This window comes from Rhincodon typus, chromosome 25 (genome assembly GCF_021869965.1).
Source record: "Rhincodon typus isolate 14 chromosome 25, sRhiTyp1.1, whole genome shotgun sequence".
In the NCBI taxonomy this organism is placed as follows: Eukaryota; Metazoa; Chordata; class Chondrichthyes; order Orectolobiformes; family Rhincodontidae; genus Rhincodon; species Rhincodon typus.
This window is the reverse complement of record NC_063356.1, coordinates 20787090-20801846: the sequence shown is the minus strand read 5'-3', so window position 1 is coordinate 20801846 and position 14757 is coordinate 20787090. Positions and strand designations below refer to the sequence as shown.

General features: G+C 40.9%; 1 protein-coding gene across 5 annotated transcripts in view; it reads right to left on the bottom strand.

The window, feature by feature from the left end:
• The window catches only part of scube3 (signal peptide, CUB domain, EGF-like 3), a 345848-nt gene that overhangs the window by 50836 nt on the left and 280255 nt on the right, over positions 1–14757 (bottom strand). For all 5 annotated transcript variants that reach the window (XM_048612197.1, XM_048612200.1, XM_048612198.1 and 2 more), the window contains one exon: positions 9864–9980. In XM_048612197.1, coding sequence (XP_048468154.1) covers positions 9864–9980 — 117 coding nt within the window. The remainder of the gene's footprint in view (positions 1–9863; positions 9981–14757) is intronic.

Sequence of the window (14757 nt, the reverse complement as noted above, 5' to 3'; positions counted from 1 at the left end):
TGGCTAATTACATTTTTTTAAGATGTGTTCCAATGTAGGCAGTCAACTTGTGCACGGCCAGTTCCACTAATAGCAATGAGATGGATAATCAGATCTTCTTGTTTAATGATGTTGGTTGAGTGACAAAAGTTTGGCAGGACACCAGGGACAGCTCCCTTTTCTCCTCTATAAAACAGTACCATGGCTTCATTCCATCCACCTAAAAATGTGGATGGAGCCTCAACTTAACATCTCATCTGCAAGATGGAAAGAGGAAAGGATGGTTAACGGTTCCTCAGAAGTTAATTCTCTTCTCTGCAAATTGATTTCCGTTTGTATTTTTTCCCTGTTCACCTTCATTATCATCTGTTCCCATTTTCCCATTCAATTCTGTGTTCACTAAAACTTGTTTTCACAGCATCTCCTATCCCAGCAACTCCAGCATTGGCAGTTCCTATTATCTCAGTGGATTAATCATCATGTCTATTGCCAGGATAACACCAGGTGATATCACCACTGTGGCCTTTGAAAATGAGATTATTTGAGATTATTCACTGTTTCCTCCCATGCCAAAACTCTAGGAGAATTGCCTAATATCCTCAGTTTCAATTCTTTTGTAAATATAGTGGTACCAAATGTCAATAAGGTGAATAGCCATTTTACTGACTGAATTGGAAGAACTCAGAGTAGGCTGGAAGACTGAAGAAGAGCAGAGTGTAAGGGGAAACACAGGAGGAGAGCTCAGTATCTTGCCACCGATATGTCATATTGCCAGCAGTGGGAAAAGTTGGCAGTTTGGACGTCAATTGTGGTGCATCTCAAAGTTGACAAAAGCAACCCCCACTGACTGAATGTCACCCTCCATCATGGGAAGCCTGCAATCCTCACAATACAGCCTGTTTGCTTTTCTTAGGCAAAAGGGTGGCACGGTGGCTCAGTGGTTAGCAACGCTGCCTCACAGCATCAGGGACCTGCGTTCAATTCCAGCCTCAGGCGACTGTCTGTGTGGCATTTGCACATTCTCCCTGTGTCTTCGTGGGTTTCCTCTGGGTGCTCCGGTTCCCTCCCGCAGTCCAAAGACGTGCCAGGTAGGTGGATTGGCCATGCTAAATTGCCCATAGTGTCCAGGGATGTTTAGGTTAGTTGGGTTAGACATGGGAAATTAGGGGAATGTGTCTGGGTGGGATGCTCTTCAGAGGGCCGGTGTGGGCTTGTTGGGCCGAATGGCCTGTTTCCACACTCTAGGGATTCTATGATCTAGGGAATCTATGATCTATGAATAAATGGACTGAATGTCCTCAGACCCTCAGTGCCAACCCTTATGTAATGGGGAATAGTAAAGTAGATGTTGCAAATATGTCCTACTGTAGCCTGGAAAGAGCCAGATGCAGGAAGGTTCATGGCTGCAGTCACTTTCTCAGACATCAGCAATGCCATCCTTACCCTGTTCTCAAGTCACAGATTTCATTAGCTCCTTAGTGAAGTGCAGATCCTTCTTGCTAAGGTTCGGGGAGAAGAACTGGTCTTGACCACTCTGGGTTTCTATTCTTTCCTGATAAGAGCACTCCTACTCAGCTTGCCTCTGTGTCACATCTGCTCATTTCCCCTTTTACGTAGTAAACTAGGGGAAATGTAAACTTTTGCATTCATTTCTTGGATAAGCAATTTGTGCAGAATTCTTGAAGTCAGAACGCATCTTCAGCAATTGCACACACCTTGTGGATGTTAGCAATACTGAACATAATGGAAAACACTCCACATCTTTTTGATTGCAGAAATAATGAGTACAGCAGTTAATCTGAAAGTACATGATAATGTGTTCAAATAGCACAGCTCAGGGGGTTAATGAGGTTTGTCTTCGTGCTGCTGAACATCTACTCACTCGCTGAGGTTAAATGAGGGCATTAGCTAGAGTGCTGAGTTCTAAAATGGCATTGTTGGTGTCAAACCAGTGTTACACATCGACAGATGTCATTACCTGCCTCTCTGTATTCTTCCAGTTAATGCTTTGTGATTATGTGACCATCACCTTCATCAAAGGAGAATTGTAGCACATATATAGCTTTTCAATCAGGACCAGTTGTTGTTCTGAGTTCAGGAGAGCTCAACACAAATACAGCCATTTGTTTGGACAACCTTGTGTATGGGCAATATAGCAGGAACATCCAGCCTGTAAAGAGAAACCATCCATCTCCTCTCTCTCTCTCTCCCCCTCCCTCCTATGTGGGGAGTTAAAAGAAAATCCCTTGTAGCTAGCTACTTTCTCTCACCTTTCTCTGTAAGCTTCTCTCTCTACAAATCCCCAGCTGCAAGTAAAATAGGAAAATCCTCCTCCAAAGATACTGAAAGGGCGAATCCTCAGTTAGTGAATGAAAGACTGAGAATCAGTGTATTTACAACCCCATGTCCTTAGCAAGGAAAACAATTGTCTGTGAATTGGACTGATGTTAGAACAATGCTTCTCTGACTTCTTTTTTCCTTTATCAACCTCAATAATTATATCTTGTCTCTTGGCACGTCTGTTTGTATGTGTAATGAAATTTGAAGAAAGAGGCGGAGTTCAAACTAGAGCTATAGATTAGTAATTCAACATGCTTATTGTTGCCATTGGTTTAAAAAAGTTTGATTACAACAAATAGTTAATTTCTTGGGAGTGGGGAGGGAGGCAGAAAACCCTGGTGCGCGTGAGTTGAGTTGAGTTTGTCAGTTGGATAAAATTGGGCAATTCAGTGGTTTCATCAAATTTTAACATCTGTGACAACTCTACAAATAGAGGGGTTTTCAGTTCATTTATTAGCAGGCACAGTCATGCTGCTACAATATTTCTGTATTTGTGTTGACATATGTGGTAATTGGGCTCACACAGAAGTAAAGTTAGAAGAATTCAACAATATCCTCAAAAATGATCAACACTCCATTAAACTTAAAGCAACAGCACACAAGGTATGCATTAATTAACCCGACATTGCAGTACTTAAATTTGTACAAGACAACAGGTGTAAGTTAGCAACAAAAAATTTTTTCGAAGTAACTGACACTTGTTTCTATCCAAAAAAAAAGCCATAACCCTAATTTATCTTTTGCAGACTGGTAAACTCACATGCATTTATTTCTATCTCATATGCACAAACCTGGAACATTTTATACTGGCTGTTTACTGTATATCTGAGCTCAATCTCAGATTTAAATTTAACAATTGGCACAGTATTCATTACAACAGCATCCACACATCTTTCTCCATATTGAAGCTCCTGAGCATATGCAGCCTTGAGTGAGATATTCAACATTCATTTTTCAATGAATTAATTAACTCTATGATTTAGAATTTTCCTGCTTTGCAATTAGTTAAGCGTTCCTTTGTTGACAGGATTAAACTGTTTCCTCACCATTACAGCCTCCTTCTGGGGTGAAGTCTCACAGAACTGAGGCAGGCTTTTAAACAGCCACTTGCACCCAATGTCTGCCTGCAAATATTTTTCACAGCTCTACTGCAACCTACATTTACATCCCTGGAATGAAAATCCTGTCTTTCCCAGCACTTTCCTCTGAGGCATGCAGACCAAGTTGGGAACTTACCCAACTCCTGCTACCTGCTTCAAGGATGAAAATCCAGGCCTTCTGATTAGAAAAAAGAAAAGTTTTAGAAAGGGAAAAATATTTTCAATTAAAATTTATACTGTATGTTCCCCATGGTATTTCTTATATCTATAACAAAGTAATTGAAGACTGTAATTATTAAGTTAGTCATATCTTTTTACAGCCTTGACTCTATAGTTACTGGCGTAGAACACATCATTTGGTGGAATTATAACAACATATCTATAAGTTCTCTGATTACATGGCTATAAACAGACACTTGCAAATCAATCCTTGCTACTGTAGGATTTATCTAGTTACAAATATAGTCTTTGAAACAAAATCCTGGTTACAGTCTCCGCCATAGTAACCACGGAATCACAAAGAAAAACCCATTCTTGGGTATGGGAGATTGTTTCCACTGTATTACAGGCTGTCTGTGGTATTAAAAAAAAGGTAATGAGCTTTTAATAAACCAACTGTAAATTAGTTTCTTCAGCAATGTGGTACTGTTTAAGGCAGAAACTCACTCTCATCAAGAGAGTGAAAGGCTTAAGCCAGAAATTCAGTCAGCATTCCTGAAGCTGATCCCATTAGTCATAGTTACTTCAGTCTGTCAACACTTTGTGGGAAACTGGATTAAAGGTGTTCTTAAATTACATTGTGCCTACACTATTAACCTGATCCAATTGTCCTTTCCAGTCTCTCATGAATTAAACTCTAAAGGATCCCTTCAATGCAAGTCAATCAATTACTATCCTGTGTCCCTGGTTCTTTCTAACAATGATAAGACAGCCAAGGATTTCTGCCACATTAATTTTCTATGCCACTCTTGTCACAAGATTTAAACTGACCTTGTCTTCTGGACACTGTTTTAGTGGCCATTCTAGGATTTGAGCCTTCATTCACTTCATAGCATTTTATTAAAGAGTATGAATTGTGCTGGGGTAAAAAGGAGAGTATCTGGGCTTTTCAGACTTAACTCAAAAGAGTTTTACACTAACCAGGTGTAATATAATCAGAACACAGCCTTGAAATGTTCTGCAACCCAACCTTCCCACTTGCAGTAACTTTGGATTTGATCCCATTAAGAGCATTTTTTTGTAGTTATCACCCCAAACCCTTCCATCTTGCTTGTCCTGGTTGGGTGAGTTTTCACCTAGACTGACTGGCTTTGCAGGGCAGTGGTGAGGAATTTCAAGACAGGAATTAGAAAAAAAAATCTGACATTGCCCAGCTCACTTCAAAACATCCAGGATCCACAAGACCCACACATAAGAAAATCTGTTCCACCATTCAATCAGATCTTGATTCATCAGTGACTTAGCTCCAGCTATACAACATGGTTTTGAAACCTTTAACTACCTTGCCGTGCTCAGCTGAAAGTCGAAATGCCAACCAGTCAAATGTTTATTGTCATTTGTAAAGATTGCCCTGTACTGTTGAGGAAAGCCGCCCCACTTGTCAGTACAAGTCCCATCAGCTTCAAACAATTATACTGCTGTGAAGAATCCTCCTTTGATTGGTTTGTTATGAATGATACCACTGGGAATACAGTGGTACTGGTTGCTCTCTTCATGTGGTCCTGGTGCCCACTTTTATTGCAGGTTGGCTCCTGCAGCCCAACTGTGTTGCAGCAGTGCGATTCCTCTGTAATCTGCACTGAATTTCTTAAACACACACACTATTTTAAACTCTGAGTTATTACTGGGCCAGGTGATGGTCAATAAGATTTGCAAGCTGCTTTTTATTCAGCACTAGGCAAAACACGTGGAACAATGAGACTGATAAGAGATGCTTGATACAATCAATGCAGCTTCTGTATTGTTAGAAAAATAAAGCACACGTGAGTGTGAGCCAACTCCAATGGGCCATTTAGCTTAATTCAATTTAACAATCTCTTTGTGCCTTGTACCTTGAAGCATTTGCCTTGCCAAGGCGGCACTATGCTGAGCAGTTGATCGGAAAGCAGATGGATGGCGATTACAATGCTTGATTGAAAGTTTTCTTGGAGATGCAAACAATAGAAAAATCATGAATTATAGTAAGGAGGGCAATTGGATACTGGAACCACTGTTTGATCTCTGAAGCCTGACTGGGGACTGTGACCACTTATTCCGGAGTGATCAGGAGTTGGAACCTTTGTGGAATTGCCCTTCCCAAACTCTGGCAATTAGAACAAAGGATCATTGAGGCAACTTGCTGCCTCGTTTGATATGAGCTAATTCAACACAGGGGTCGATTTCAGGACCTTCATAGTTTACAGGAATTAACGTCCACTGAGCAGCACATTTATCCATTTATATCCTATGCATTTCTACTAGAAAGAGCTGGGCTGGGAAGAAAACAGTAAAATTAGAATTGTAGGAAGTTGCAGTGCAAAAGAAGAACTTCTGGCCTATCACAGCTGTGTCAGCTCCTCCTGTACAGAAATAAACTTAGCATAAGATGTGATGTTGCTGGCTCAGCTATTCCATATGACAAAAGATTCTATGATCCAACAACTCATTGTACAAATGTAATCACTTGAATTATATGTTGCACAACTCTCTTTGAGCCCTCGATTATGGCACTAACACTATTAAGTGGATGAGCTGGAAAATTTCTTTAGTCTTTCAAGCGAACGATATGTCTGGATTTGGATTTCTTTGCATCAGTTTTAAAATATTCAACCTTATTTTGTTTTAAAGTAAACAATGAACAATGTATTTCTCAGAAAACATATGACCTTTACTCCTTAAAGGGTTACAAGTTGGGAATGTTGTGGCTAGGCTGATGTACATGACAAGGGGTTTTGTGCGAATATCAGATTTAATTTCACCAGTCATCAAAAGGTGACTGCTGCTTTAATGTGCATTACTGCGGTTAATTTGTATTTTGATCTTTGCTCAAATTCCACATGGCAGCGTTTTCAGAAAAAGTCTTCTTATCTCACGGTGAGTACAGAAACATAACACTGCTTGTTGTGAGACCCCACCCCCTACAAGTCACAAACTGCATTTCAACTCGCCTTTTGAAGTGGCAATACTAAACAAGCATTTTAATCTTAAAGCCGCAAGTTCAGAAATGCATGAGTTATCAGATATTACCGGCTATTTTCTAAAAAAAATTGCAGAATTGGAAGCATAACAAGCAAAAAGATAGAGAGCTTTGGCTTCAATATCTAATGTAATGGTCTGCTGGGATAGTACAGAACTAAATCGTTGCCACAATGTTGAAAGTACATTTTCTTTGTCCAGTTAAAATCAAACGTATTTAAACCTAGAGAACCTTTTTGTTCTGTACTATATGAAAATGTCTTTCATGCAGCTATTTGTATGTCACGGTAACCACTTTGAAGGCAGTATCAGCATTTTAGTAACATGGTTGCTGCCCCACAAAAGACATTCTAAACACTTATAACAATAGCTGCTTAAACATTCCATAGTATGTCAATCTCAAGGTCACTATAAATGCCAGTTATTTTAAAATTAGTTTTGAAACTGAAGTGTGAACGTAAGCTTTTAATTTTACAAGGATCATCACGACATATAACAAAATACAATAACAAAGGAGCTTTTCACCCTAGTCGCTCAGTTTGCAGTACTTCAGCGTTGGATTAAACTGAAAAATACATACTGAATGTTTCTCTAAATTAAGGTGTAGAAAAAAAAGTACTTTCTTGCTGTAAAAGGTGGCTAGGGTTTCAAATGATAACCAGCTGCTTCTCATACAAGATGTTCTGTTAACTGGATTGTGAGTTCTATGAAATGGAGTACCATAATAAAATACCAGGTTCTATGAACTTGGACTATCTGGCATCCTGTATTGTGTGTGAATGTCGTGTGTACAAACAGAAAGTGCAAGTAAGATGAGCAACAAGGATTCAGAAGAACATGACACCAGGAAATACCATGGAGTTTGCCAAGGTGCATTGCTGCCATTTTTCAAGGAAGGAGACCTGCTACCTTACCTATATGTGACTTCACTTCCACAAACTCTTAATGCCTCAGGAGATTGAGACAGGATGGTATGTCACCCACGTATCAATGCAAACTTTAACGATCAGAGGGTATGCTGCCTACTGCAGGCTGATTAATGCAATCTGCTTTCATCATCTTCCAACATTGGAACAGCCAAACATTTAATGGGAAGTAGGTTTCTCAACGGGAGAGTAGGATCAGCTTATACGTAGAAGAAAAACACCTCCTGATGACTTTTGGACAGGTACACAGATGGGCACAGTTTAGAGAGATGGGCCAAATGCAGGCAAATGGGACTAGTTCAGTTGAGAAAACCTGATCAGCATGGACAAGTTGGGCCGAAGGGTCTGTTTCCGTGTTGTATGACTCCTAGACTCTAAAAATCTGATGACAGTGTGAACAGTATTGGTCCAATAGCCTATTCATTAGCTAGAATCAAGTTGAAAGGACTATTCTAGAGTTTTGCTCTGGGTTTTAAGTCCATAATTCAGGTAGGCTTTCCTAAAATAGAGCATGATGTTTCTGTAACATTTTTTCAGATGTTACAAAAGGCGAGCAGGTACAGAAACCAAAAGCTCAGCCACTGTTTTGAAACGAGTAAGAAAGAAGCTGTGGTGCTTGTGAAAGATCCAATTACTTGAAATTTTTCAGTGTCCTCTGCTTCTTTTGGATGTCAGCTCTGAAAATGTTTGTGAGTGATTTACTGCAGTTATGAGGAGGTGACACAAAGGTGCAAGGAAGGTCAGGCCTGCAACTGGGTTCATGACTGAATATAGCAGTAATATCCTCTGGTGAAGGTGGATGTTTCTGAAAATGTTTTTTAAACTCATTTTTGAACCCTCAATCAAAAAAGGAAATATTCAGAGAGCATATGGCCTTTAAATTCAAAGCCGTGATTGACTTATGTATTATGGCATCATCTGTCTGCTGCTTGATATCCCACTGACAGCCCCAATCAGCCACAATCCTGTCCCCCAGGTTACATCTCTCATTGACCTCCTTGCCATCAGATGGCCACTAATTGGCCAGCCAACACTCGCTTGAACAAGTTTGAGATGGTGGGGGTAAGTGGATCACCCAGTTCCTGCTCTCTTTTCCTCACCCCACAGAGAACTGTAAAATCCAACTCATACAACACAGATAACGTCCAATCAACCCATTATATTTATGTTGTCTCTTTGAAAGAAATACCTGATTGGATAATATCCAATATCCCTTGCTCTTTTTCCATGGCCCTACAAAATATTTCTATTCCAAGTAAGTATCTGCTTTCTTTTGAAAGATACTATTAAATCTGCCTTCATTCAGAATTATGATCAGGGTAGTGGGGAGTTTGCAACAAAGGTCTTAGCAAACTTGTACTTTTGGAACTAAGATCCACAACGACACACACTGCACTATCAGAAGTTGATGAGGACAAACGGAGAACTTTTTCAAAGGAGAATAAACCCAAAATAAATCAATGGCTGGGCCACCCAAGTCAATACTATTGTATCTCCATTGGGATCCAGGGCGACATTATCAGGGGCAGGTATATTTGTCTGACCTTTCCAGCTTCAGAACGATGGGTAACAAGTGCAAATTGTGAAGGGGGCAATGGGATTTAGGACTGAGTTGAGGAAGAACTTCTTCACCCAAAAGGTTGTGAATCTACAGAATTCCCTGCCCAGTGAAGCAGTTGAAGCTACATCATTGAATATTTTTAAGGCAAAGATAGATAGATTTTTGAACAGTGAATGAATTAAGGGTTATGGTGAGTGAACGGGTAAGTGGAGCTGAGTCCATGAAAAGATCAGCCATGATCTTATTGAACGGTGGAGCAGGTTCAAGGGGCCTAAAGGCTTACTCCTGCTCCTATTTCTTATGTACAAAAATATCAAGTAATTAGAACACAAGTGTGTTCTGTTACACAGCCCTGATGTGCTTACAGTGTGGTTCAGATTCCCACCCAGGTGAGATGCAGGTATCCTTTCACAAACAATCCAGTTTGCAGAGAGATACGAAGGCATGGTGCCAACACCCGCCTCCCAAACATAGAACACGAAACTCTGATGATAATGAACTGCAGCATTTCTCAGGACAGGGTCTGTTTCTATAGTCTCATAGACATATCATCACAACACAGATATGCTGTTTGCTGCAGATTTGATGGAGAATAGAACCATAATCAGAATACGACTGTCTAACATGTTCCAAGATGAACACAATTCAGAACTCCCTTATGTATGGACAGAAGAGTTCAGATTTACCAAACTGTCAACTTCACTCATCCTCAGTTCCCTGTATGACCAAGTTTTCATTCCAGCTCTTCCCAGAACAATGTGAAATCTGACAGCATCCACCTACCTCCACAGTGAGTCAGGCCATACAATGTGTACCCCTTGTGGCAAAAGCATTCGAAGCTGCCAGGTGAGTTCACACAGATGTGATCACATGTTCTGTCAAAGGAGCACTCGTCAATATCTAAAAACAAAAATGGGAAATAGATCATTGAACTGCACATATTTACCCTGGGTTCATCTTACATGTGGAATATCTCAAATCACTCAAAAGGACTTGAGGATAATTCAAGTCATCCAGACTGCATTAATCTATATGTAAAGAATCAGAAAATACCACAGACCAAATATAGAGTGCACGTACAACCATGAATTGTAGATGGGAATTAATATTGATTCAAAGGTGCAAAACCAACCACTTGGTCATAGAAGAAAGGTATGGAATATGGTTGCAGGGTGCTGCAGGGGATATAACATAACTCAAGTTGCATTTCTGTCAGTAATTCTGCCAAATGACTCACCTACACCTGCTTCTCATGCAACCTTATGGTCCAAGACTGACTCTTCCAGTATAACTACCTCAAACAGCAGCATTATCAGAATAAATGAATAGTCAGTGATGCATAAAGCAGTCGAATAGTCTGACATGTTGGGCCACAAGGTGCAGACCCAATGTGGGCACGATTTAAAAATCGTTGTCCCTGAGGTTACCTTGGATCCTGAGACTGCTAGGGTAGGTTATCATTTTCAAAGGGAGTGCAGGAAGGAAAGGAAAACCTGTTTGTTTCCAATTAAAGGTCCATTGAATTCCTTAATGGGCATGTTAAATGGGCAGTGCAGAAAGGAATTTTCAAACCATATTTTGGCAATCCAAATAAACTGCTGCATATCAATGCACAGCAGTCAAGTATACCACGAGGCCAAATAAAGTCTATTTGGTTTTGCAGTTCAAACTGTTTCTCATGGAGCTACTTGAGTTGGCATCTGCACTGGGCCTTCACTTTATCTTCATGGCCCCTTCCACCCCTTTTCAATGCTGCTGTCAGGCTCTCTTTGCATTAGCAGCAACAGCCCCCATCATGGCAGCTGTCTGCCTTTGCCACTGATACTGGACAGGCAGTCGCTGCCTGTTGGGGATGTTCAGTCCCTCTAATTGGGCTCACTATCTGGCCAATAAGCGCATTAACATTGTGAGAGTGGTGCAGCTAAGGCACCGAGCCCAGACATGGAATTATTCCATAGGTCAGCTTCCTGAGCTCTCTTTGAAAATTCAGCCTCATATCTTACAGCAGGAGACAAAGTCTGTTAAAAGACCTCACCACTACAGAAAAACAAACCATTTTCTTACATGATCCGTGGGATATAGACAGCAGTGGCTGGGTCAGCCTTCATTGCCCATCCCTAATTTCCCTTGAGAAAGTGATGGTATGAGTTGCCTTCTTGAACCACTACTATTCATGTGGCGTGGGTACACCCAGAGTAAGGCAGGTTTTGCAGGGTTGACAGTGATGTGTGCCAGTCGTCTGCCTTTCTTTTTTTTTTATCAGACTTTGAAGCAGTTAGATATACTGAGTGGTTTGCCTTGCCACATCAGAGGGCAGTTAATTGTGACCTGGAGTCACATCTAGGTCAGACAAGGTGATAATGGCAGATTCACCATTCCTAAAGGACACAAAGGACCTTACAAAACAACAAACGTCAAGCTTCAATTTTTCTGAACCAAAAGGTGAGCAGCAAATATCCTACAACATTATAAAGAGATCTTTAAACTGGTCTTGATACTCTCCCTCATTAATTGTTACCTTCCACATATTTAAAAACACTTTTTGATATGGTTGTACATATATCAGTTAATCCTCATCAAGTCAGGATCAAGGGAAAATCCAAGGGAATTTTGGAGCCTAGATCCATCCAAGGAAGTAGACTGGAACTGTCCAGGACACCACACTCAAATCTGTTCTCTGTCTAGTCAACTATCTAGAATATGGAACCCACATGATTAAAAAAAAGTGCAATGGATCTATTGAAATTTCCATAGTTGGCTGCCTTTTCTTCCAGATAGGACCTGCTTAAGACAGTAGTCTCACCTGATACTAGATCATACCCGACAATGGTCAAAACAACTGTTGAGGAATTGATTACCTGCAACCAACTCTGATTACACCTGTACCTTTATGAAGTGTAATACAATGTTTGAAATAATCATTCTGTCACTCTAGCTAAACATTTTCAAGCATGCTCACAAAGATGTAGCATAAAAAGGCAACCCAAGTTCTAAGATAACAAGGTGTAGAGCTGGATGAACACAGCAGGCCAAGCAGCATCAGAGGAGCAGGAAGGCTGACGTTTTGGCCTAGACCCTTCTTCATTTCTGAAGCAAACTGCAGGATTCAAGACCATGACCTGTTCCCAAACTTCACCTCATAACTGAAGGATTACTGCACTGTGGGACATACCATTAAATGAATGAAGTATTGAACGTAGGTCTTAACTGTATTCACTAATAGATGTAGAAGATTCTTCAACACAATTTGAAAAGAAACACTGGGGCACTCTCTCAGTGTCCTGAACATTACTAAAGTAGGTTATTTGGTCATAATTTTATGGCTGTTTGTAGGATCCTGCTGTGCACAAACTGGCTGCTGTAATTCCCCATCTCACCAGAGACCACAGTTGATGAAAATATACATCACTGGCAGCGAAGTCTGAGGTTTTGAATGGTGCTGGTATGAATAGAAGTTCATTCTTCCATTGTCACCACAAATTGTTTTTTTTTATTCATTCATGGGATGAGGGGTGTTGCTGGCCAGGCAGCATTTATTGCCCAGATAACAAGGTGTAGAGCTGGATGAACACAGCAGGCCAAGCAGCATCAGAGGAGCAGGAAGGCTGACGTTTCGGGCCTAGAACCTTCTTCTTCCTGCTCCTCTGATGCTGCTTGGCCTGCTGTGTTCATCCAGCTCTTCACCTTGTTATCTCAGATTCTCCAGCATCTGCAGTTCCTACTATGTCTGAAACAACATTTATCGCCCATCCCTAATTGCCCAGAGGGCGGTTAAGAGTCAATCATATTGCTGTGGGTCTGAAGTCACATGTAGGTCAGACCAGGTAAGGATGGCAGTTTCCTTCCCTAAAGGGCATTAGTGAACCAAATGGGTTTTTCCTGACAATTGATAATGGATTCATGGTCATCATTAGATTCTTAATACAGATATTTATTGAATTCAAATTCCACCTGGGATTCGAACCCAGGTCCCCAGAACATTAAGAGTCCAGCAATAATACTTCTATGCCATCGCCTCCCCGTTGGTTAAAAACATCAGAACGCTTTTGCACACATTATCCTGAAGCCATTCCTGTTTCTCTGAACAATTAATCGGCCTCCAGTTCTGGGTTGGGCTGGTTTCAGAGCTGCATACAAAAGTTGTCTGAGTCTAATATGAAATCATCTAAAACTGGGCTGAGTTCCACAACACACACTGTTCAGGGTTGTTCAGTGGGACATTTTGATGCGGTTGATTATAAGAGATTTTTGTCATCCCATTTATTTGCTTTTATCTTTGATTTTTCCTCAGTGCTCTCCAATCCTTTGACATCTTGCAATCATGGTGAATCGATGAGTCGTTAACCCTCACTCACACTGTTGTCGAGCTGGAGTGGCTGCAGTTAACACCCGGGCTAATTCTTACTTGTTTATAAGTGCCCAAACACAGCATGTGTCTCACCTCTTGAGGGGCAGTTTTGTTGCCATGAATCCTTATCCTATCATGTTGTGGAAGTGTGCAAACATTAAACATTATTCAGACAAACCCAGTGTTTGGTAAAGTCAGGGAGATGCATCTTCTGCATCAGTCAATCACAGCACAGCACAGCATGTAAATAAACTCAGTGCTCACAGGTAGGCTGTGTGAATGCAGTGGTATTTCTTTTCCCAGCAGCAGTTGGCGGGAGCAGTATTACCACAACTTGGCTTCAGCTGCCAGTGGCAGGAACTGTGCACTCAGGTTACAAATACCCCTTGCCACAAATAGAGTTGGCAGGGTCTTAATGGTTAAGCAGGTAAACAAATTGGCAATCATCTGCAGTTTCATCACTCCTTCTTTCAATATTATTAATGGCAACAGGAACAAAAATTGAAGAGACATTTCTGCCAGAACTTCAGCTTGATTAACTAGCAATGCTATTGAGCACACCCATTTGTATATGGGTGCACGTGTGTGTGTATGTATTTGTATGCGTAAGTATATACATGTCTCTAATGTATGTGAGTTTGTGTACATGTAGACAGGGTGGTTAGGAAGGCATTTAGCACGCTTGCCTTGATTGCTCAGACCTTTGATAAAGGAGTTGGGATGTTATGTTGAGTTTGTACAGGATGTTGGTGAGGCCTCTTCTGGTGTATTGTGTACAATAAGGAAGGCTATTATTAAACTGGAGGAGGGGTGGTGGTTCAGAAAAGATTTACCAGGATGTTTCCAGGAATGGAGGGTTTGAGTTATATGGAGAGGCTTGAACTTTTTCACTGGAGCGTAGGAAGTTGAGGGGTGACCTTACAGAGGTTTATAAAATCATGAGGGGCATACATAAAGTGAATGGCAGTTGTCTTTTCCCTAGGGTGGCCGATTTCAAGACAAGGAGGCATACTTTTAAGGTGAGATGAAAAAGATTTATAAGTTATATGAGGGGCTATGTTTTTACACAGAGAGTGGTTCATGTGTGGAATGAACTTCCAGAGGAAGTGATGGATGTGGTTTCAGTTACAACATTTAAAAGACATTTGGATCAGTCCATGACTAGGAACAGTTTGGAGGGATATGGGCCAAGCACAGGCAGGTGGGTCTACTGTAGTTTGAGATCTTGGTTGACATGGACTGGTTGGACCAAAGGGTATGTTTACGTGCTGTATGACTCTATGACTCTTGTGTTTGTGTGTGCGCTTGTGTCTGTTTATGTGTCTGTGT